The sequence below is a fragment of the Salvelinus fontinalis genome, chromosome 17, assembly GCF_029448725.1.
Source record: "Salvelinus fontinalis isolate EN_2023a chromosome 17, ASM2944872v1, whole genome shotgun sequence".
Taxonomy (NCBI): domain Eukaryota; kingdom Metazoa; phylum Chordata; class Actinopteri; order Salmoniformes; family Salmonidae; genus Salvelinus; species Salvelinus fontinalis.
This window is the reverse complement of record NC_074681.1, coordinates 37,347,823-37,372,668: the sequence shown is the minus strand read 5'-3', so window position 1 is coordinate 37,372,668 and position 24,846 is coordinate 37,347,823. Positions and strand designations below refer to the sequence as shown.

The window sequence follows — 24,846 nt, the reverse complement described above, 5'->3', positions numbered from 1 at the left end:
CAAAGCACCCTCACACCACCTCCTCCATGCTTCACGGTGGGAACCACACATGCGGAGATCATCCGTTCACCTACTCTGTATCTCACAATGACACGGTGGTTGGAACCACAAATCTCAAATTTGGACTCATCAGACCAAAGGACAGATTTCCACCAGTCTAATGTCCATTGCTCATGCTTCTTCTTCTTATTGTTGTCCTTTAGTAGTGGTTTCTTTGGCGCAATTCGACTATGAAGGCCCGATTCAGGCAGTCTCATCTAAACAGTTGATGTTGAGATGTGTCTGTTATTTGAACTCTGAATAATTTATTTGGGTTGCAATTTCTGAGGCTGTTAACTCTAATGAACTTATCCTCTGCAGCAGAGGTAACTCTGGGTCTTCCTTTCCTGTGGCGGTCCTCATGAGAGCCAGTTTCATCATAGCCCTTGATGGTTTTTGCAACTGCACTTGAATAAACTTGACATTTTCTGTATTGACTGACCTTCATGTCTTAAAGTAATGATGGATTGTCGTTTCTCTTTGCTTATTTGAGCTGTTCTTGCCATAATATGGATTTAGCCCTATTTGGTAAAAGACCATCTTCTGTATACCAACCCTACCTTGTCATAACACAACTGATTGGCTCAAACACATTAAGAAGGAAAGAAATTCCACAAATTAACTTTTATCAAGGCACAGATGTTAATTGAAATGCATTCCAGGTGACTACCTGATGAAGCTGGTTGAGAGAACCCCTAGAGTGTGCAAATCTGTCATCAAGGCAAAGGGTGGCTACTTTGAATAATCTCAAATATAAATATATTTAGATTTGTGTAACCCTTTTTTTGGTAACTACATGATGCCATATGTGTAATGTCATAGTTTTGATGTCTTCACTATTAATCTACAATGTACTACAATCACATTAGTTCCTGTATTCAATAGTGTGTGGTCTCATGCTGTACATGTTCTGTATTTTGACCCACATGCCTTATCTTTTTTCAGATAAAGAAACCTAAGCCAGACTGATCAGGCATGTTGACCCCTGTCATGACCCCTAGCTTCCCCTCACACCAGTGCTACCTGCCTTTAACCAACCATCAGGACAATGCCAAGTACAGACTGACAGTTTTACCACTCATTTTGACACTGTGGACATAGACAAGAGTTGTAGATTTTTTATATAATGAGATGAAAATAGTACATACTTTATGTAAAAAAAAGTGGATGAAGTTAAAAACATAGATGGTTTCGTATAGAATATTTATCATAAATATCATGCTGTTGAGTGACATGTCAATCATTTCTTTATTATTGGACCTTTTAACCAATCAGTAACCATATAGCCATATAAGGTAATGAAGAGAACGGACACAAACAAGCTGTGTTGCTCCTGGCTGAAAGCTGTGATTAACACTACTGATTGTTTTAACATGTTTTAACAGTTAAAAGGTCCAATGTAGCCATTTTTATCTCAACATAAAATCATTTCTGGGAAACAATTAAGTACCTAACTGTGATAATTTTTTTTACCATTTGAATTTAAAACAAACAAAAATAGCTTCTTAGCAAAGAGCATTTTCTCAAACAAGAATTTAGCTAGGACTGTGTAGGAGTGGAGAGGGGAAACTGAAAACTAGCTGTTATTGGCAGCTGTTAATAACTAGCTGTTATTTCCTATTGGTCTATTAACTAATTTATCACCTGGTGATGCCACCAGGCAGGCCTAAACTCCATCCCACAAAAACAGGCAGAAATTGCAGGTGTTCTTTTTAAACAGCCTTTACACTAAAAGAGCATTATCCTTATTTTCACAGTATTATTCCAACCTCAGTGTGGAAATGCATATATAAAACACAGGAAAATCACTTTTTTGACTGCACTGGGCCTTTAACATGTTTAATAGTCTATCATTGTTATGGGAACAATTACATTTGAGTTAGTTATTGCAGAAAGTGCCAAATTACATCCTTAATCATCAATGATTTGTCTAATGTTAAGTACCTGTTGAATATGCGTAATACGTCATTTAGTATTTTCAGGTAAACTGAAAGTTCCACAATAAAGGTCTACGGTCGTTAGTTCTTTCTAACCTTGTACATTTGATGTTTGATTTTACATTGTAAATTATAGCGCACAATAAAATAATCATTCAATTACTCATGGCTTATCATTGTGCTCCTACAGACAGACATTTCACTGTGAAGGCTAGCTACTTGTCTTCCGCTATTACAAGTGTGGGAACAAAGTCATGAACTGAAGCCTTTGAAGTAATCAATCTTGAGATTTATCCGCACACAGAGCTTGCCTAACCTTTTAGGTTACAGAGATGGGGAAAGACATTTGTTTGTGTTTGTGAGAGGAGGAAGTGGTACCCCTGTCTGACACTCCACCTGTGTTGACGGAGCCGGGGATCTGCACACAGGGCTTCTAGAGAAATACAATCCATCTTCATGGAAATGAACATTCAACAGTTTATGTTCCAATGAGTGCTTCCTTTAACGTCCGCTTGTTTCCCTCAAGCAGTGCTCCGGCCTTTGTTTTCCATAGACATTCGACAGCATCCTACCTTCATCCCCTCCTCGAAGGTATGCAGTACAGTAAACGTCGCTTGATGACCTGAGAGGAATAGGTCAACTCATCTGTCCAGTTTGATTTTGTGTCCAGTCCTCTGCAATCACAGCATTCGCACACAAATTAGAAATGTTACAAATGTCACGAAAAAGACAATGGGTAAAGCATATTTACAGTAGAGAATCATTAGTACATTGTTCCAGCTTTTTCTGTCTCACTGTCGTTGAGTTCAGTCAACTCGGCATAGGCATGAGACACTCCTGTGGCACCGCCATTTCCATCTCCAGTAGGCTGTAGTAGTGTAGTCCACCAGGAAAACAAAACCTGGTCATCATGCTGCTGACATTCTTAGCTTATATCGTTCATTGCTTTTTAAATCAACCTGGAGGTTGTCATATATTGAATAAAAGGTAATTTAATAAATTCCTCGACACAGTTCTTCCACGGAAGAACTGAAGAAGGCCAAAGCGTGTTTTTTTCTCTCACAAACTTCAATTTGTCCTCCAAGTGACCAAGAATTTGGTCTCACAAACTCCGTCTGTTCCTCTTTTCATGCACCTTCACTAGACTGCGAGGTAGCGATAGCATACAATCTCATTTCCACGGTATAACGTACCAGAAAGTTCCCGTTTCTTACACCTTGGTTGCACTGCGAGGTAGTGGAAGCAGACATTCTCCTTCCACAGTATAAAATACTAGTTCCTCCCCAAAGCCCCCTGAATGGTCAGGTCTGGTTAGTTCTGGTCAGATCCGGTTTGTTCCCGTCAGCACTGGTCTGACACGAAGCGTATTCTCTGGTCGGGGTCAATGAAACTGTCCTTGCCGTCCATGAAGCTCTCCTTGAGGTCTCGGTCAGAGATGATGAACGCTTGTTTGGGGTCGATGACCACCACACCGTCCTTCTCCAGCGCCCTGCGTACCACCTCAGAGTACGCAGGGCTCCGCGAGCTGTGACGGAACGTCAGCTTTATAGCAGGCCAGCCTACCAGCCGCCTCTGGGGGAAGCACAGAACTGAAAGGAGGTTTGTGCTCAAACAACTGTGTAAGAGAAGCATCCCTAAAATGTGTAACTACTCCATGTAGGCATAAACAATATCTGATGTTCTGTCTGATGAAGGTCCTAAATGTCACAATGTGTTTAGCATAAATAAAATAAAATGAGATGTGTTGTGGAGGGGGACAAGTTGGGACGTTACCTAACATTGTAGGAATGTTCACTGTTTGCTGGGCTGTCGCTCAGATCTGGGTCAAAATAATATCGGTGTTCATTCAAGTACTTTCAGTGAGCTTGCTTATTGCTTGCCCAGCCTAATGGAACCAATGGAATAGTTCCAAAAGTGTACGCCCTGCCTATCGTGATCATATGTATTATTCATTAGAATAAGATTGGCAACCACTTCTTAGTGTGATCTGAAAGAACAAAACGACATACAGATGGGTAAAGGATTTGTTTGGACACCTAGTGATCAATTCATGGCAAGTCAGAGGGCTTCAGTCAATGTTCACACCAGAGCCACATATAGAGGCATACCCTCACCATCACTACATCCTTGAGCAGCCAGAGCTAAACACAAACCTCCGCCCAATTCCTATTCTATACCCGTCTCCCTGGAGTGAGCACTCTTTTACTTCACATCCTGGGTTTAGAAGCTTTGGATTGGCTCTGGCAAGCATAGACACATTTTCACACAAGTGGGATTTTCACACAATTCAGTCCTTTTACAGTAAATCCATGAGGAGGAATATAACTAGTGCACGCTTTGGGGAGAACACGTTGGTCAGAAAGTGTGCAGGTATGTAGTGCTACTAACACACTGGAGGAGCACTGGTGAAGGGCAGGGCGGTGGAGACCCTGGTGCTGGGTCTGGTTGTAGTAGTAGTGGTGGTGGTGGAGGTAGTCGTGGCGACGAAAGTGGCGGTCCGTTGTCTCACTGTGGTTGCCGTAGCAACTGGAGTGGTTGTAGTGTGAGAGTAACAATGTAAGGTGGTGTGGTGCTGGTGTTGGTGTGAACCATCTGAACTCAGCTCTGTTTTTCCCCCTGTGAAATCAAGACAGAGTTTTGATTCCAGTTTTGAATTAGTTTCCTTGAAGCAGAAGAAAACTAATTAATTGAATAGTGAATTGTTCAGTTTCTTTTCAGGGCAGCCTCTGTCTAGCCAGTCCTGGCGATGTCTGCCGAAGCCACTGGAGCACCTGATTAGGAGGGAACAGTAATTATGAGAAAACACAGAGCTGATATGGGAGAGATAGGTTGGCATTTTTTATTTTGGGTTCTTCACAGCAACATTCCAGTGTATTCTGTACCTACAAATGGCAATAACCTTTACTTGGACTTCACTATTTACCTCTGCAGTCCGCTACACCAGCTGCAGTTAATGCCGATCACAGACGAGACACAAGGACCACAGCTGGAGAACTGGAGACACAATGAGAGACAAAAGAAGAAGGCATTGCAGTCTATCACAGCGCCATCCGTTTTGTCACCAAACCCCTATACACTACCCACCATTGCGACCTGTACGCTCTCGTTGGTTGGCCCTCGCTTCATACTCGTCGCCAAACCCACTGGCTACAGGTTATCTACAAGTCTCTGCTAGGTAAAGCCCCGCCTTATCTCAGCTCACTGGTTACCATAGTAGCACTCACTCGTAGCACGCGTTCCAGCAGGTATATCTCACTGGTCACCCCCAAAGCCAATTACTCTTTTGGTCGTCTTTCCTTCCAGTTCTCTGCTGCCAATGACTGGAACGAACTGCAAAAATCTCTGAAGCTGGAAACGCTAATCTCCTTCACTAGCTTTAAGCACCAGCTGTCAGAGCAGCTCACAGATTACTGCACCTGTACATAGCCCATCTATAATTTAGCCCAAACAACTACCCCTTCCCCTAATGCATTTATTTATTTATTTTGCTCATTTGCACCCCATTGTTCTATTTCTACTTTGCACATTATTCCACTGCAAATCTACCATTCCAGTGTTTTACTTGCTATATTGTATTTACCTCGCCACCATGGCCTTTTTTTGCCTTTACCTCCCTTATCTCACCTCACTTTCTCACAATGTATATAGACTTATTTTTCTACTGTATTATTGACTGTATGTTTTTTTTATTCCATGTGTAACTCTGTGTTGTTGTGTGTCGAATTGCTATGCTTTATCTTGGCCAGGTCGCAGTTGCAAATGAGAGCTTGTTCTCAACTAGCCTACCTGGTTAAATAAAGGTGATTTTTTTTTTTTTTTTTTATTAAATACTTCAGATCCACTTGGTTGGTACAATGGAATGAACAGAATAAGCCCAATAACACTAACTCTGCCCACCTGCACATCCGTCAAGCACACTTCCAAGTATTTAACATTATGTGTATGTAACACAGGTCTGGAACTCTCCGGGAGGACTTAGCCCCTGCACGCCAGCACGGGAAACCCCTGAGGATAGTAACAGGTGCTCTATATGACGTAGTGTAGGCTTACTGGTTAAGTTTCATCCTACCAGTGTTTGAAAACCATGTGAGGGGTGACAATAGTATGTTGAATGTCTTGTCAGAGAAGAGAGGTAAAGGCTCCCTCGTATTCTTCACACTAGCAGGCCCAGCCCAAGGGGGTGGTATAGGGCCAGCTATGACAGAGGAGGAGGGCGTGTTGTGATAGTGTTCTGGTAGCCACAGGAGACCTCGAAGTGTTATTGTGGTTTGGAGAGAAATAGAATACTTTCAAAGACCTCGGTTTCAATGGGCAATCTGCATTTCAAACAAAAGTTCTCTCCTCGCCATTGATTTGGTAAACAGCTGAGTGATGGGTCTGGAGAAATGTAACCACTCTCAAATTCATAGATCCAAGATCAAAATGACAGTTTTAACCGTGTTTTGAGGCTACACAGTGTTTGTTTGCACTTACTTTATTTTCAAACAAAGGAGTAAAATAAGTTAATATCATAAAGCATTTATAAAAAGTCAAAAAATGTATGTAGTGATCGCAGACTGCCCCTTTAATGAGCTACGACTGGCACTAATAGGTCTAAGCAGGTCCTCTTATCTTGTTAAGTTGTTTTATCTCCTCGTATCTTGGGAAAGTCCCTTGGGAAGTATTATTCTATTTTATTCTATGCCAGACAACTGTTTCCACTCTTTCATGATTCAGCATTGCAGCGATGTCGATTTTCACAACAATTGATCCTGTTCTTTTATAGTCTAATGTTTACAGTAATCGCTTCAATATTTAAGCTATTTCTAAAAGGTGAATAACTTGCCAAAACATCAAGGCTAGAAATCATAGTGCACAAGGCTGAGCTTTAAGAACAAAACACAGAGAGAATTTGAGTACGATAATGACTTTCCACTTGCAGGCTTTAATTCCACATGGCTTATTTTATACTGGCAAACAATAAATATTCCAGTGATAAAACGGAGTCTTCGACATCGTCAGTTCCTATGTCTGTTTTCCTCCCTTTTAAATCCCCAAAGCACACTATCAAATATCAACTATTCATGTCCTCTGCACAAGGTCCTTTTGGTTTGAAGTCTCAAGGCTATACTAAAGGTTGTCCACTTTTCAAATAAAAACCCGGAGCAAGGTACGCAATAAAAATCGAGTAGTTTAATCCTTAACATAAAATACAAAACATTTCAATAGCAATACTTCTTGTATTGAATCAGAAGTTGCTATATCTATTCTTCTTGGAAAGGTTGTGTGATCAGTTGATAGAACAAAGTAGATCTAAGATCATACGTCTGATGACAGTGAGTGCGATGCTGTTATTATCGTCTCCCTCCTGCATGGTCGAGACTGGAGCCTGTCTGTAAGCGTTGGAAACTCCATGTGCACACGTCCCAAAACAGTGAGTCCGTGGCCGTGCTGAGTACGTAGGACCGTCTCTTTCTGTACTATTTTGTGTGTGTGTGATAGACCATACTGTACTTCTTCCCACAGCCAAACACAAAACCTCTTCACTATACTGTATCTCACTAATACTGCATGTCGGCCTTATACAGTTGTGTACTAGTGAGCCTCGGCATAATCCTGTAGCTTTCAAGATGAAATAAACGACATCAATATGTCAACTCTCAGTTACCCAGGTTACTACATTGGAGTTATCATTGAGAGTATTTTTGTTGTGATTCTGTACATTTCCCACGTGGTCTGTGGGGATGAACGAGAAACAGATACGGTTGTTCTTGTCACGCCCTGGCCTTAGTATTATTTGTTTTCTTTATTATTTTAGTTAGGTCAGGGTGTGACATGGGGAATGTTTGTGTTTTATAGGTTTTGGGTGGTTATATGGTAAAGGGGGTGTTGGGTGTAGTGTATGGGTTTGTGTTGAGTGCATGTGTCTAGCTGTGTCTATGTTGGTGTAGTTGTCTAGGAGAGTCTATGGTTACCTGACTGGGTTCCCAATTAGAGACAGCTGATTTCTGTTGTCTCTGATTGGGAGCCATATTTAGGGTAGCCATGGGCTTTCATTTGATGTGGGTAATTGTCTATGTTATACGTTTGTAGCATGTATGTGCACTTCGTTCATAGCTTCACGATCGTTTTCTTATTTTGTTAGTGTGTAAGTGTTTTTGTTTCGTTTTTGCCTTCGTATTCATTAAAAAGAATATGGCTTATTTTCCTACTGCTGTGTTTTGGTCCGTCAATCCTCCACACGATCGTGACAGTTCTACTGCACCATTAAGAGTAGCCACATGATAAATAAGCATCGGTTGACTAGACTAAGCAACACGCCACTGAATATCACACTGCCAAGGACTATGTTCACCCTGGAAGTCAATACCACAAATGGATGAATACACACTAACAGTAGCTGTGGTTTTTATCATGTGTTTATGTTGTGTATTATTTCATCGTGGTACACCCCCGTCAAATACACGTGGTTCAATGTACAGTAATAAAGAAACCCACGTCTTTGATCCTCAGCCAGTTTCAGTGGCAGACAACCTACAGTAAATGTGCCTGTGCTCATAAACAATCCTTTTCCCCTCACAGCTTGAGGTTCTACATGGAACCCAAAAGACTTCTGTCCACTATGGGGACCGCCGCAGAACCCTTTTGGAACCCTTTTTTCTAAGAATGTGCCAATGTCTGGCCACTGGCATACCGGACACCCTCGCAGCTCTGGGGGCCTGTCATAGATTTTAGTAACCCTTCAAAATGTCATTCGTATGAACCTTTTTAATTTCCATATGTATGTACTACTGTAGGTGTTTGTTGCTTGGGCTTTAGGAATATAACTAAAAAAGTGTCTGAGGCCTTGAAAAATAAAAATAAATACTGATTGAACACATAAGGGGATATCGGTTGACAAATGCCGTGGTCAAGGCTGCGACGGCGCCAGAGTGATGAGTGGAGCTGACACAGGTGCTCAAAAGGCATATCAGAACGAGAGCCTAATGCTTCTTAGGTAGTTCTTCACGAGTTTTAGTTTAGAAAACAATCTCTCCGCAGAAGCAACAGTTACAGGATGGTAAAAACAGCTTGATTACCTGGGAAACATCAGGGAAACTAGGCAGAAGTGAGTTGCGCTTCAAATAGAGCAGTTCTGCAACATCTTTAACATCTTTAACTCATTCTCCTTAATTGCCGGCCTCAACACGTTACGGAAAGAGATTAACTGTACAGGTTGTCTGGATACCGGACAGCCAATACATTGGCAGATGCAAATAGATGATCATACCTTGTGGACAAAAAAAAATAGCGGTTTGTGATTTTGTTCATACTGGTGAACCGCCGTTTGTGTTGTGTGGTCATAAATATCAGCAGTCCTTTATCTCTGGTATATCTTGGCACGTACCATTCAAAACTACGTTTAAATTGTGTGCATCACAGTGGACATAGGCCTATACTGCACAATGTCTCAGGAAAGGTTGTCTGGGTTGGCAATACTCGGTATTGAAAACAGTCGGGCCTGCAACCTGGACCGACAGGCCATGGTGAAAAAAAATTGCAGACAAAAAAAAAGGACGACTTCAAAAGACCAGGGGATTTCATTTAATTTACCTTGAATATTGCAGGCCATTTGTGTAGGCTATTAGCCAGACAAAATCGGTCGAGTTCAACAATAAATAGTTGCTTAATTTATCCTCAAGCCAACAACTTTATTCCTCATTGTTAGGCTATTTGTATTTATTCAGGATGACCATTAGCTGCTGTGTAATTTGTATACAAAGTTCATAAATAGCAGGTAAATACGGTAGATGGCTATAGATAGTATACTGAATTAAGAAACGCTCCCTAGGAAGCTAGTGTTTTGAAGGTGGACTGACTATCATTTGGCATTGTTCGACTGGTTTAACGCACAACAACTTTCCATCCAAGCTGGGAGAGAGCGCGAGGACGGCTCATGTCATGCAGGTTCAGGGAGACTATACAGGACAGGTGTATATTAGAAAACATCTAGTGGTAGCTGATTAGTATGCTGTTGCAGCAAACATGTATTTTCCAAATTGAATTACTGAACAAGTCATTGCCACCAGCCAGCAGTCTAAAAATGACAGCATTGAAACACCATGTATATCTTCGTGAAATGTTAGGCTTAATGAAAACGATGACCAAATAGGCCTACCAATAAACATGTATCCATTAGCTAAAGCAAAGATATACATGCCCTTGCACCACAGAAAGCCTATCATCGATTCATTAGGCATGCAGCCGCATGGGGACGTCTGGGTGTTTGCTATCATGTCTGTGCTGGATGTGCCAGGGCCTGGGGATGGATGGATAGTGGGGCTGGGGCTTGGAGAGAGGTCTAGGGACTGGGGATGGGGGTGGATAGAGGGCTGGGGTTGGGGCTTGGAGAGAGGTCTAGGGACTGGGGATGGGGGTGGATAGAGGGCTGGGGTTGGGGCTTGGAGAGAGGGCTGGGGTTGGGGCTTGGAAAGAGGGCTAGCGATGGGGCTTGGAGAGAGGGCTAGGGTTTGGGCTTGGAAAGAGGGCTAGCGATGGGGCTTGGAGAGAGGGCTAGGGATGGGGCTTGGAGAGAGGACTGAGGCTTGGAGAGAGGGCTGGGAATGGGGCATGAGATGGTTGTCTTATATTACAGGGTAGATAGGCAAAGACTGAAGAAGAAACTTGTAAATAAACATTTATTACAGTAAAGTGCAACAAAAAAAACGATCTTACTCTAGCTACAAAGATTTAGGTTTGTTGGTTAATCTAATGTCATTATGAATATAACACTTTTTAACATAGCTATTGATCTTGATCAGCATTGTCCTCTTGTCACTATGGTAAATGCAATTCCCGAGCATAAAATAATGAACATACAGTAGCAGTCAAAAGTTTGGACACACCTACTCTTTTAAGGGTTTTTCTCTATTTGTACTATTTTCTACATTGTAAAATAATATTGAAGACACCAAAACTATGAAATAACACACATGGAATCATGTAGTAACCAAAAAACTGTTAAACACATCAAAGTTGCCACCCTTTGCCTTGAGGACAGCTTTGCACACTCTTGGCATTTTCTCAACCATCTTCATGAGGTAGTCACCTGGAATGCATTTCAATTAACAGGTGTGCTTTGTTAAAAGTTAATTTGTGGAATTTCTGTCCTTCGTTAATGTGTTTGAGCCAGTCAGTTGAATTGTGACAAGGTAGGGGTGGTATACAGAAGATAGCCCTATTTGGTAAAAGACCAAGTTCATATTATGGCAAGAACAGCTCAAATAAGAAAAGAGAAACGACAGTCCATCATTACTTTAATCTACAATGTAAAAAATTGAAAAAGTAAAGAAAAACCCTTGAATGAGTAGGTGTCTCCAAACTTTTGACTGGTACTGTATATCAATCGAGCTTTCCTAAGGCTATAATATGAATACTGTTAGATACAAACTGTAGCTTATACACTTCAGTTGACACTCTGCTTAGTAGTGTTTGAGTTCATTACAATTTTTACAGGGATAGTGCACATTAATCAATGTTTCAGTAAAAGGGATGGTTTTAGCTGGCCAGCTAATTTTCAACCGCTCTCCCTAGTGTACATTGTAACTTTGTTTTGTTATGAGCTCATGATAACATTTATGAGAACGGTTTAGAGCTATTCCTCCTCACGCATCAGAGGTAACCCCTCTGAACTCTGCAGTGTCTGAAGAGGGATCATACAAGGTGTTGAAGAATGACAGCGCAGATTCCCTTCCGAAATCTAAACCCTAGAAATAAAAATGGAGTCTCTTTATACAGTCGTAGACAGACCACAACTTGGCCAATATGGCTCTCAAACACATGTTTTCATGATGGCATTGACTGTCAGAACTTTTAACAGTATAGAATATGATTTTGTGATGATGTTCACTATTTTATGTTATAATGTAATTCTACTTACGTTGCTAAGATCGAAAACATGGACATTTTCCAGAGGTTCAGGTAGGCTGTGGGGGAGATGTCACTGAATTATTTCTACCACTGTTGTGATCAGATATCATTGGATCTATTTTTACATTGGAATCACAAATATTGTCATTGTTGTCTTCAGTGCTATCATCATCATCATCAGCAGCAGCATTCTTATCATCATCATGAAAGACATCACCAATTCATCATTAACAACGTTATCATAATTCTCATCATGTCATACTTGGTGGAGCGTTTCCGCCCGAGTACAAAGAGAACAGTGGCGATGACAGCCACCACCAGCAGAGAGAGAACCACTCCCAACCACACAGAATCTGTAGGCACAAGAACACATTAGAAAATGCAAAAGTTTGTGAACATTGTTTGTAACATTGTGTACATTAGTGTAACACCCTTGTCAAAAGGGGTTGTTAGGAAACTCATTCTAATACCATTCTGCCGACCACACCAAATGTCTAAACCTGAGGGCTGAGTGACCATTGATCAGACATTCCAGTCCAGAACAATACAGCTCAGTGCAGTGTAGTCCACTCCAGTCTAGCGCAGTGCAGTAGAGCACAGCACAGTCTAGTACAATACAGAGAGAGGCCTACTATCTGTAGTAGGAGTTGGAGTGTCTGTGGGTACGGTGTTGTAGCAGTGACCAGGATGGATGGTGATGTCATCTAGAGCCACGTCACCGCCGGGGGCCCGGCCCCTCCAGTACATGAACACAAACTGTGGAGGGGACAGGACACGGCCTTAATATAATCACAGACATATACAGTATAATTAGTGACACATCAGTCTCACATTACCATACTTCCAAGTCTTGTTAATGATTTGGCTTGGAAGCCTGGGAATTGTGGTTTATGACACAGGTTGTCACACACTAATACAGTAGTCCAGTGATGTTTAATCAAACCAGGAACAAAACGTACATGGAGAAGACAAGTATAAAATGTAAGAAGATCCTTGTATGCTTTCCTGTCCATTACAACGACCACTTAATATAAAGCCTCCCTGAAGAGTTAAAGGAGTTACCTGTCTAGGATGAGGGTGCCGCTAGCGGCACCCCCCCCCCCCCCCCCACTGAAAAGGCAGAGCCGCGAAATTCAAAAAATATATTTTTTTTAAATATTTAACTTTCACACATTAAAGTCCAATACAGCTAATGAAAGACACAGATCTTGTGAATCCAGCCAACATGTCCGATTTTTAAAATGTTTTACAGGGAAGACACAATATGTAAAGATGTACATATATTACCTAAAAACACATTAGCATAATCCACCATCTTTTATTTGTCCACCAACACCAGTAGCTATCACCAATTCGGCTAAACTAAGATATTTATAGCCCCTAACCAAGAAAAAAACTCATCAGATGACAGTCTGATAACATATTTATGGTATGGGATAGGTTTTGTTAGAAAAAAGTGCATATTTCAGGTAGATGGCATAGGTTACAATTGCACCCACCGTCACAAATGGACTAGAATAACTACATTGAGCAACGTGTTTACCTACTTACTAATCATCAAACATTTCGTAAAAATACACAGCATACACTAATCGAAAGACACAGATCCTGTGAATACAGACAATATTTCAGATTTTCTAAGTGTCTTACAGCGAAAACACAATAAATCGTTATATTAGCATAGCACATAGCACATAGCAGCCCAGCATTGATTCTAGCCAAAGTGAGCGATAAGAGTCAACATCGCCAAAATATATTAATTTTTTCACTAACCTTCTCAGAATTCTTCAGATGACACTCCTGTAACATCATATTACACAATCCATATAGAGTTTGATCAAAAATGTTTATATTTAGCCACCAAAATCATGGTTAGACAATGTGAAATGTAGCCAAGCTGGTGAGAAAATGTCCGTGCGCCACTTAGACAGTGATCTACTCTTATACATAAATACTCATAAACGTGACTAAAAAATATAGGGTGGACAGGGATTGATAGACAATTTAATTCTTAATACAATCGCGGAATTACATTTTTTAATTTATCCTTACTTTTCAATACAGTTTGCGCCAAGCGAAGCTACGTCAAAAAACATGGCGTCCTAAGCCACTAACATTTTTCGACAGAAACACGATTTATCATAATAAAAATGTCCTACTTTGAGCTGTTCTTCCATCAGTCTCTTGGGCAAAGGATCCTTTCTTGGGAGTAATCGTCTTTTGGTGGAAAGCTGTCCTCTTGCCATGTGGAAATGCCCACTGCGTTCGGGATGAACTGGAAGCGTGCCCAGCAATTCACAGCGTTTCAGAAATAAATGTCCCAAAATCGCACTAAACGGATATAAATTGCTATAAAACGCTTTAAATTAACTACCTTATGATGTTTTTAACTCCCATAACGAGTAGAAACATGACCCGAGTAATATTACTCCCTCCACTAATGCTTGGAACAGGTGCGGGTCGGTGTCCTCTAGGCGCATGACGCACCAAGAAAAGAGTGACTAGCCTCAGGGTTTTTTAATTTGTAGTGCCTGTGAACGCGCAATCGACCCCATTCAAATCGTCATCACGTAAAGGCATCCAGGGGAAGACGTAAGCAGTGTCCGTATACTCATAGCAATAACAGTGCCCTTTTAACTGACTCCAGATCAGGGGCCAAAATTTCTGAAATCTGACTCCATGTCAGGGAAATTGCTGTAGAATGGGCTCTGTTCCACTTAGAGACAAAATTTCAACTCCTATAGAAACTATAGACTGTTTTCTATCCAATAATAATAATAATATGCATATTGTACGATCAAGGATTTTGTGGGAAGCCGTTTCAAAAATTACACGATTAGCATAAATAGTCACAACAGCGCCCCCATCCTCAACAGGTTAATACTTATGACTGTAGACACTTACCCAGAATGGCTGTGTATAATCCACGTATACGCTGCCCTCCAACCACACGTCTCCCTGGCTGCCTGACTCCGTCCACAAGACATCAGCAGCACCTCCACTAGCATGCTGTTTCCTGGGGGAATGAAAAAATCAACCAATCAATAAGCCAATCAATCTACCATTCATACACCCGTCCATCAATCCATCCATCCACCCACCGACCCAACTATCCATCCATCCATCCATCCTTCCGAGGACCACACAATCGTACCCACCTGTCATTGCGGTAGAGGTTGAGGGTCCCGATGTGAGGGCCATACATGTGAAACCAGAAAGTCAGACAGTACCCCCTGCTGTCCGCCTGCAGTATCTCACTGAACAGCATGGATCTGTCTCCCCATTGGCCCACCGAACTGTCCACATACAGGTAGTAACCTGGGAGGAGACAGGACAGGGAGTGACTAAGGGGCCTTTTTCTGACCAGCATCCCATTAACAGCCGGACTAGCCAAAATATAAAACTGACACTTACCTTAACCCTAAAGGGATAGTTTGGGATTTTGGCAAGTTCCCTTTATCTACTTCCCAAGAGTCAGATGAACTCGTGGATACCGTTTTTATGTATCTGCGTACAGTTTGAAAGAGGTTGCTAATTAGAATTAGCGTAATGGCTGGATGTCTATGTAGACTTCCAGTCATTGCGTTAAACGCTAGTTAGCATTGGCTTGCGAAACTACCTCCGACTTCCTTTATACTGGAAGCAGATACATAAAAATGGTATCCACGAGTTCATCTGATTCTTGGGGAGTAGATAAAGGGAACATGCCAAAATCCCAAAGTATCCCTTTCATATTAGGGTTAAGGTAAGTGTCAGTTATATATTTTGGTTAGTCGGGCTGTCCCTTTAACCAAACCCCTAACCTTAACCCTAACCCAGGGGTGTCAAACTCAATCAGTGCAAGGGCCATACTGGAAAAAAAACACAACGAAATCTCAGGTCTGACATAGCCTATTATGTTTGTTAAAAATAAATGAATCATACAACTACGACCTAAACTGGCCATTGTTCTATTAGAAAACATATGGCCTTTTATAATGTACATAGGATGCTGTATATAGCAAAACAATTATAAATACTATTTGTCCAGCCTTTGCTGCTTGCAGATGTGCATTAGGCTATATGCTGCAACCCTAATCAAAAACAATTGAATAACTCCAAATAACTTAAACTAAAACTTAGCAAGGTTGTAACATTTAAACTTAAAACATGTTTTTCAGTTTTTTTGCACTGCATGGATCACCGGTGAGGTTGAATGCAGATTTGCTGTATGGCAGTGGAGGCTGGTGGGAGGAGCTATAGGAGGACAGGTAATGGTTGTAATGGAATAAATGAAACAGAGTTAAACCTGTGGTTTCCATACGTTTGATACTGTTCCATTCATTCCATTCCAGACATTATAATAAGCCTGTCCTCCTAAAGCTTCTCCCACCAGCCTACTCTGCTGTATGGTGCACTCAAAGGGCCGGTTTCCCGGACACAGATTAACCCTAGTCCTGGACTAAAAAGTACTTTCAATGGAGATTTTCCATTGATCTTGCTTTTTAGTCCAGGAATAGCCTTCTTTCTGTATCCAGGAAACCGGACCATTATGTCTTGTAGTTGTAGGCTACAGAAAAGGGCCCGTTGGAACCCAAACTTGGCATGACCATTTTGCCTACAACAAGTTTACATTTTCAGTCCGGTAGAAGATTCGGTCAGTGCCATTAGTGATGATATGACACAGGGCACTGGCTGGCTCGTGTGTAGGTCTGGGAGGAGGGGTGTGTGTGTGGCAGTGCACTGCCATTTGGCATGCAGCACATTGGCTGTGACTTGTAGTGCAATGCATCGCGGGCTGTATGGAAGCGGGCCAAAATGAATTGACAACCCAAATCATTGCATGGGCCGGATAGAAATGTGTCTTGGGCCGAATTCGGCCCGCGGGCCTTGTGTTTGACACGTGCCCTAACCGAATTTTAACAAATTGTCAAATTAAATAGCCGTTTGCACGTCAGCCACGTCCCCTGTGTTTTCCCCCACAGGACAGGTACACGTAACACAAAAACGTTCAAAATGTTTGGAAAACAGAGACAATCATACCAGAACTTTAACATTAAGAACACTAATTTGAATTCTCTGTTTGAAAACATTTTGCTACGTTGTGCCCTACTGAACATAACACATGCTGACCTAAGGAGGAGTTGGTGGTGTGGTCCACACTGGGCCCAGTGTTGGGGTTTGGTGAGGCCCCTCTGCCCCTCAGCCAGTCCCCCTCATCCACCCCTGCCATGGCCACGTTGGCCCAGCCACACAGGTTGTTCTGGAAGTCACAGTGTCCAGGGGGAGGACAGGGGCTGCTGGTCACCTGGATGTCATCAAAGGCCATGTCTCCCTCATCACTGCTCCCCTTCACCCCCTCCACAATGATCTGAAACAGAGTGACAGCTATGAGAACCACCAGAAACAAAATCACCATCATGTACAGCGATCTTCAAACGACTCCTTGTGGACCCCCAGATGTTTCACAATTTTGTTGTAGCCCTGAAATAACTTACCTGATTCACCTATTCAAGAGCTTGATGGTTAAATCAAATCAAATTGTATTTATCACATGCGCCGAATACAACTGTTGTAGACTTCACAGTGACATTCTTGCTTACGAACCTTTCCCAACGATGCAGTTTTATTAATTATTATAAAAAATAAAATAGTAACTAACACGAGAGGAATAAAATACACAAGAATGGAGCTATATGTAGGAAGTACCCGTACCAGATCAATGTGGAGCTATATACAGGGAGTACCAGTACCAGATCAATGTGGAGCTATATACAGGGAGTACCAGTACCAGGTCAATGTGGAGCTATATACAGGGAGTACCAGTACCAGATCAATGTGGAGCTAAATACAGGGAGTACCAGTACCAGGTCAATATGGAGCTATATACAGGGAGTACCAGTACCAGATCAATGTGGAGCTATATACAGGGAGTACCAGTACCAGGTCAATGTGGAGCTATATACAGGGAGTACCAGTACCAGGTCAATGTGGAGCTATATTTTTTTATTTCACCTTTATTTAACCAGGTAGGCAAATTGAGAACACGTTCTCATTTACAATTGCGACCTGGCCAAGATAAAGCAAAGCAGTTCGACACATACAACAACACATAGTTACACATGGAGTAAAACAAACATACAGTCAATAATACAGTGAAAAATAAGTCTATATACAATATGAGCAAGTGAGGTGAGATAAGGGAGGTGAAGGCAAACAAAATATATAAATAAATAAAAATATAAAAAGGCCATGGTGGCGAAGTAAATACAATATAGCAAGTAAAAAATAACACTGGAATGGTTGGTTTGCAGTGAATGAAGGTGCAAAGTAGAGATAGAAATAATGGGGTGCAAAGGAGCAAAATAAATAAATACAGTAGGTAAAGAGGTAGTTGTTTGGGCTAAATTATAGATGGGCTATGTACAGGTGCAGTAATCTATGAGCTGCTCTGACAGCTGGTGCTTAAAGTTAGTGAGGGAGATAAGTGTTTCCAGTTTCAGAGATTTTTGTAGTTCGTTCCAGTCATTGGCAGCAGAGAACTGGAAGGAGAGGCGGCCAAAGGAAGAATTGGTTTTGGGGGTGACCAGAGAGATATACCTGCTGGAGCGCGTGCTACGGGTGGGCGTTGCTATGGTGACCAGCGAGCTGAGATAAGGGGGGACTTTACCTAGCAGGGTCTTGTAGATGACCTGGAGCCAGTGGGTTTGGCGACGAGTGTGAAGCGAGGGCCAGCCAACGAGAGCGTACAGGTCGCAGTGGTGGGTAGTATATGGGGCTTTGGTGACAAAACGGATGGCACTGTGATAGACTGCATCCAATTTATTGAGTAGGGTTTTGGAGGCTATTTTGTAAATGACATCACCGAAGTCGAGGATTGGTAGGATGGTCAGTTTTACAAGGGTATGTTTGGCAGCATGAGTGAAGGATGCTTTGTTGCGGAATAGGAAGCCGATTCTAGATTTAACTTTGGATTGGAGATGCTTGATGTGAGTCTGGAAGGAGAGTTTACAGTCTAACCAGACACCTAGGTTTTTGTAGTTGTCCACATATTCTAAGTCAGAGCCGTCCAGAGTAGTGATGCTGGACAGGCGGGCAGGTGCAGGCAGCGATCGGTTGAAGAGCATGCATTTAGTTTTACTTGTATTTAAGAGCAATTGGAGGCCACGGAAGGAGAGTTGTATGGCATTGAAGCTCGCCTGGAGGGTTGTTAACACAGTGTCAAGAGAAGGGCCAGAAGTATACAGAATAGTGTCGTCTGCGTAGAGGTGGATCAGAGACTCACCAGCAGCAAGAGCGACATCATTGATGTATACAGAGAAGAGAGTCGGTCCAAGAATTGAACCCTGTGGCACCCCCATAGAGACTGCCAGAGGTCCGGACAACAGACCCTCCGATTTGACACACTGAACTCGATCAGAGAAGTAGTTGGTGAACCAGGCGAGGCAATCATTAGAGAAACCAAGGCTGTCGAGTCTGCCGATGAGGATGTGGTGATTGACAGAGTCAAAAGCCTTGGCCAGGTCAATGAATATGGCTGCACAGTACTGTTTCCTATCGATAGCGGTTAAGATATCGTTTATGTCCTTGAGCGTGGCTGAGGTGCACCCATGACCAGCTCTGAAACCAGATTGCATAGCGGAGAAGGTATGGTGGGATTCGAGATGGTCGGTAATCTGTTTGTTGACTTGGCTTTCGAAGACGTTAGAAAGGCAGGGTAGGATAGATATAGGTCTGTAGCAGTTTGGGTCTAGAGTGTCTCCCCCTTTGAAGAGGGGGATAACCGCAGCTGCTTTCCAATCTTTGGGAATCTCAGACGACACGAAAGAGAGGTTGAAAAGGCTGGTAATAGGGGTGGCAACAATTTCAGCAGATAGTTTTAGAAAGAAAGGGTCCAGATTATCTAGCCCGGCTGATTTGTAAGGGTCCAGATTTTGCAGCTCTTTCAGAACATCAGCTGACTGTATTTGGGAGAAAGAGAAATGGGGAAGGCTTGGGCGAGTAGCAGAGGGGAGGGCAGTGCTGTTGACCGGGGTAGGGGTAGCCAGGTGGAAAGCATGGCCAGCCGTAGAAAAATGCTTATTGAAATTCTCAATTATAATGGATTTGTCGGTGGTGACAGTATTTCCTATCTTCAGAGCGGTTGGAAGCTGGGAGGAGGTGTTCTTATTCTCCATGGACTTTACAGTGTCCCAGAACTTTTTTGAGTTTGTGTTGCAGGAAGCAAATTTCTGCTTGAAAAAGCTAGCCTTGGCTTTTCTAACTGCCTGTGTATACTGGTTTCTAGCTTCCCTGAAAAGTTGCATATCACGGGGGCTGTTCGATGCTAATGCAGAACGCCATAGGATGTTTTTCTGTTGGTTAAGGGCAGTCAGGTCAGGAGAGAACCAAGGGCTATATCTGTTCCTGGTTCTAAATTTCTTGAATGGGGCATGCTTATTCAAGATGGTGAGGAAGGCATTTAAAAAAAATATCCAGGCATCCTCTACTGACGGGATGAGATCAATATCCTTCCAGGATACCTCGGCCAGGTCGATTAGAAAGGCCTGCTCGCTGAAGTGTTTCAGGGAGCGTTTGACAGTGATGAGTGGAGGTCGTTTGATCGCTGACCCATTACGGATACAGGCAATGAGGCAGTGATCGCTGAGATCTTGGTTGAAAACAGCAGAGGTGTATTTGGAGGGCAAGTTGGTTAGGATGATGTCTATGAGGGTACCCGTGTTTACGGAATTGGGGTGATACCTGGTAGGTTCATTGATAATTTGTGTGAGATTGAGGGCATCAAGCTTAGATTGTAGGATGGCTGGGGTGTTAAGCATGTTCCAATTTAGGTCGCCTAGCAGCACAAGCTCTGAAGATAGATGGGGGGCAATCAGTTCACATATGGTGTCCAGAGCACAGCTGGGGGCAGAGGGTGGTCTATAGCAGGCGGCAACAGTGAGAGACTTGTTTTTAGAGAGGTGGATTTTTAAAAGTAGGAGTTCAAATTGTTTTGGAACAGACCTGGATAGTAAAACAGAACTCTGCAGGCAATCCTTGCAGTAGATTGCAACACCGCCCCCTTTGGCCGTTCTATCTTGTCTGAAAATCTTGTAGTTAGGGATGAAAATGTCAGAATTTTTGGTGGTCTTCCTAAGCCAGGATTCAGACACGGCTAAAACATCTGGGTTGGCAGAGTGTGCTAAAGCAGTGAACAAAACAAACTTAGGGAGGAGGCTTCTAATGTTAACATGCATGAAACCAAGGCTATTACGGTTACAGAAGTCATCAAAAGAGAGCGCCTGGGGAATAGGAGTGGAGCTAGGTACTGCAGGGCCTGGATTCACCTCTACATCACCAGAGGAACAGAGGAGTAGGATAAGGGTACGGCTAAAAGCTATGAGAATTGGTCGTTTAGAACGTCTAGAACAGAGAGTAAAAGGAAGTTTCTGGGGGCAATAAAATAGCTTCAAGGAATAATGTACAGACAAAGGTATGGTAGGATGTGAATACAGTGGAGGTAAACCTAGGTAATGGGTGATGATGAGAGAGATATAGTCTCTAGAAACATCATTGAAACCAGGTGATGTCATCGCATATGTGGGTGGTGGAACTGAGAGGTTGGATATATAGTGAGCAGGGCTAGAGGCTCTACAGTGAAATAAGCCAATAAACACTAACCAGAACAGCAATGGACAAGGCATATTTACATTAAGGAGAGGCATGCTTAATCGAGTGATCATAAGGGTCCAGTGAGTAGAGGTTGGTTGGGGTCACGGCGATCCAGACAGCTGGCCGGGTAGCTGGCTATCGGTAGCAAGATAACATAGGATGGAGGTCTGTTTTTTTTGTTGTTTTGTTTTTTTGTTACCTCGTTCGTTTCCGTCGGTAGATTAGTGGGGTTCCGTGTGGTAGAGGGGATCGATCCAATTGGCAAAATAGATATAGTGACCCAGGAAAAAAAAAAAAAAAAAAAAAAAATTGTCCGGTATATTTATTTAGATAGCAGCCGATAAGACAGCTAATAATTAGCAGATGGGTATTCAGAAACGTCGCAATGGAAAAGCCTGTTGAAACCACCTCGGACAATTACGTCGGCAGACCAGTCGTGATGGATCGGCGGGGCTCCGTGTCGGCAATAAAGGGTCCAGTCCAATTGGCAAAAGAGGTATTGTAGCCCAAGAATTCGCTGGTAGGCCTCTTCGGCTAGCCGGCAGATGGGCCTAGCTCGAGGCTAGCTCAAGGCTAACTGGTGCTTGTTTCGGGACAGAGATATTAGCCAGTAGTAGCCACTTGGTTGCAGCTAGCTAGCGACGATGATCCGGTGTAATTGTCCAGAGCTTGCGTCAGGAATCCGGTGATGTGGTAGAGAAAAAGCAGTCCTATATTCTCTGGGTTGATATCGCGCCTGCAGACTGGCAGGTATTGGCCCGAGCTGAAGCTGGCTGGTGTCCGAGTTAAGGGTGAAGACCGCAGCAGTGGCTAACTGACTACTAGCTAGTAGCTAGTTATCTGGCTAGCTTCTGATTGGGGTTACGGTTCTAAAGTATAAAAAAATAGCAGATCCGTACCACATTGGGTGAGGCGGGTTGCGGGAATGTATATTCAGTTCCAAGATGGAAAGTGAAATTAAAATATATACGAAATGTATACAAAAAATACGAGGACTATTTACGCGGGACAAGACCGGACAAACACACGTCCGACTGCTACGCCATCTTGGAGCAAATATACAGGGAGTACCAGTACCAGGTCAATGTGGAGCTATATACAGGGAGTACCAGTACCAGATCAATGTGGAGCTATATACAGGGAGTACCAGTACCAGATCAATGTGGAGCTATATACAGGGAGTACCAGTACCAGGTCAATGTGGAGCTATATACAGGGAGTACCAGTACCAGATCAATGTGGAGCTATATACAGGGAGTACCAGTACCAGATCAATGTGGAGCTATATACAGGGAGTACCAGTACCAGATCAATGTGGAGCTATATACAGGGAGTACCAGTACCAGGTCAATGTGGAGCTATATACAGGGAGTACCAGTACCAGATCAATGTGGAGCTATATAGAGGGAGTACCAGCACCAGGTCAATGTGCAGAGGTACGGCATACTTTAGGTAGATATGTACATGAAGGCAGAGTAAAGTGACTAGACATCCGGATAGACAATAATAAAAGTTAAATAAAGAACAGAGTAGCAGCAGCAAACGATTAGTGTAAAAGTTATTTTACATATATTTTTTTTAAATACATTTTTGGGGGGCAAAAATGCCTTCTGGAACATGTGAACTTTGATTTGTCTTAATAACAAGCTTGTATGCCATCCGTAAATACAAATAATTTTGTAAAATTAGGAGCCTAGTTGGTTTAGCCACAGAAAAAGTCAGGAACCTTCCCACTAGCCATGATTGGCTGAGATAATGGATGGGCTGGACATGCCAAGAGGCGAGTTCGGATTGGTCTGCCCTGTAGCACACCTCTGTCTGTAACATGGGATGCTCAGTAAGTGTAGATAATCCTTGCTACCACTGCCCTTTTGAAAGATTTAATGTTAGCAATGCAGAACTGCAAAAGTGTTGCTACTTTCTGCACACAGAAGAGTGTGAACAGAAGGGATTTGACACAATAGGCCAAACAAGCTGTAGCTAGCTAAAAGCCAAATGGAAAAGACACACTGCCGTGAAGCGTTCATCCATGTTCTGTATACGGCCTAGAGAGTCTAGCTACATTTTCAGATATTATACGTTTCAAATTTTGTCAGAAAGTCGTTTTCATTGCAAGTTAGCTTGCTGGCTCACTTGCGAACGTTACGTGTACGAACTGTGTAGTAATATTATTTGTATCTCAGAAACCATTTGCATTGCTAGTTATAGCCTAATTGCTAGTTATAGCCTAATAGCTATAACTAGCTTTAGCTACCTGCAGATTCAAAGTGCAGCATTTCACTCCTGGTGGCTAGCTATGACAATCCGTTTGTACTGTAGCTATGGGCTTTTTTTATTTTGTATTTATTTAACCTTTATTTAACTAGGCAAGTCAGTTAAGAACACATTCTTATTTACAATGACGGCCTACCAAAAGGCAAAGACCTCCTGCGGGGATGGGGGCTAGGATTAAAAATAAAACATATAAATATAGGACAAAACACACATCACGACATAAAGAGAGACCTAAAACAACACAGCATGGTAGCAACACAACATGGTACAAACATTATTGGGCACAGACAACAGCACAAAGGGCAAGAAGGTAGCGACAACAATACATCACGCAAAGCAGCCACAACTGTCAGTAAGAGTGTCCATGATTGAGTCTTTGAATGAAGAGATAAAACTGTTCAGTTTGAGTGTTTGTTGAAGCTCGCTCCAGTCACTAGCTGCAACGAACTGAAAAGACGAGTGACCCAGGGATGTGTGTGCTTTGGGGGCCTTTAACAGAATGTGACTGGCAGAACGGGTGTTGTATGTGGAGGATGAGGGGCTGCAGTAGATATCTCAGATAGTGGAAGTGAGGCCTAAGAGGGCTTTATAAATAAGCATCAGCCAGTGAGTCTTACGACAGGTATACAGAGATGACCAGTTTACAGAGGAGTATAGAGGGCAGTGATGTGTCCTACAAGGAGAATTGGTGGCAAATCTGATGGCCGAATGGTAAAGAACATCAAGCCGCTCGAGAGCACCCTTACCTGCTGATCTATAAATTATGTCGCCGTAATCTAGCATGGGTCGGATGGTCATCTGAATCAGGGTTAGTTTGGCAGCTGGGGTGAAAGAGGAGCGATTACGATAGAGGAAACAAAGTCTAGATTTAACTTTAGCCTGCAGCTTTGGTATGTGCTGAGAGAAGGACATTGTACTGTCTAGCCATACTCCTAAATACTGGGTTGGGATTATGGTTCATTGTTTCGCTAGCTAGCTACAAGTCTAAACAAAAGACTCCACATCGCCAGATGGTTAGATGACCCATCAAGTTAGCCAGGTGTGTCTAGAGGTCATTATGGCGATCTATTTTAGTTCA

The 24,846-nt window shown here is 42.6% G+C and overlaps 2 protein-coding genes across 4 annotated transcripts in view; one reads left to right on the top strand and one right to left on the bottom strand.

The window, feature by feature from the left end:
- Positions 1-2,138, top strand: part of LOC129814276 (rab effector MyRIP-like) — a 50,146-nt gene extending 48,008 nt beyond the window's left edge. For all 3 annotated transcript variants that reach the window (XM_055867299.1, XM_055867301.1, XM_055867300.1), the window contains one exon: positions 985-2,138. In XM_055867299.1, the coding sequence (XP_055723274.1) occupies positions 985-1,008 (24 nt within the window). In that variant the 3' untranslated portion in view covers positions 1,009-2,138. The remainder of the gene's footprint in view (positions 1-984) is intronic.
- Positions 2,139-10,658: 8,520 nt separating this feature from the next.
- Positions 10,659-24,846, bottom strand: part of si:ch211-106h4.4 (MAM and LDL-receptor class A domain-containing protein 1) — a 31,702-nt gene continuing 17,514 nt past the window's right edge. The window contains exons 21-27 of the mRNA XM_055867298.1: positions 16,977-17,214; positions 15,023-15,182; positions 14,769-14,880; positions 12,497-12,620; positions 12,127-12,217; positions 11,875-11,920; positions 10,659-11,701 (exon numbers count right to left, since the gene is read on the bottom strand). Coding sequence (XP_055723273.1) covers positions 11,600-11,701; positions 11,875-11,920; positions 12,127-12,217; positions 12,497-12,620; positions 14,769-14,880; positions 15,023-15,182; positions 16,977-17,214 — 873 coding nt within the window. The 3' untranslated portion in view covers positions 10,659-11,599. The remainder of the gene's footprint in view (positions 11,702-11,874; positions 11,921-12,126; positions 12,218-12,496; positions 12,621-14,768; positions 14,881-15,022; positions 15,183-16,976; positions 17,215-24,846) is intronic.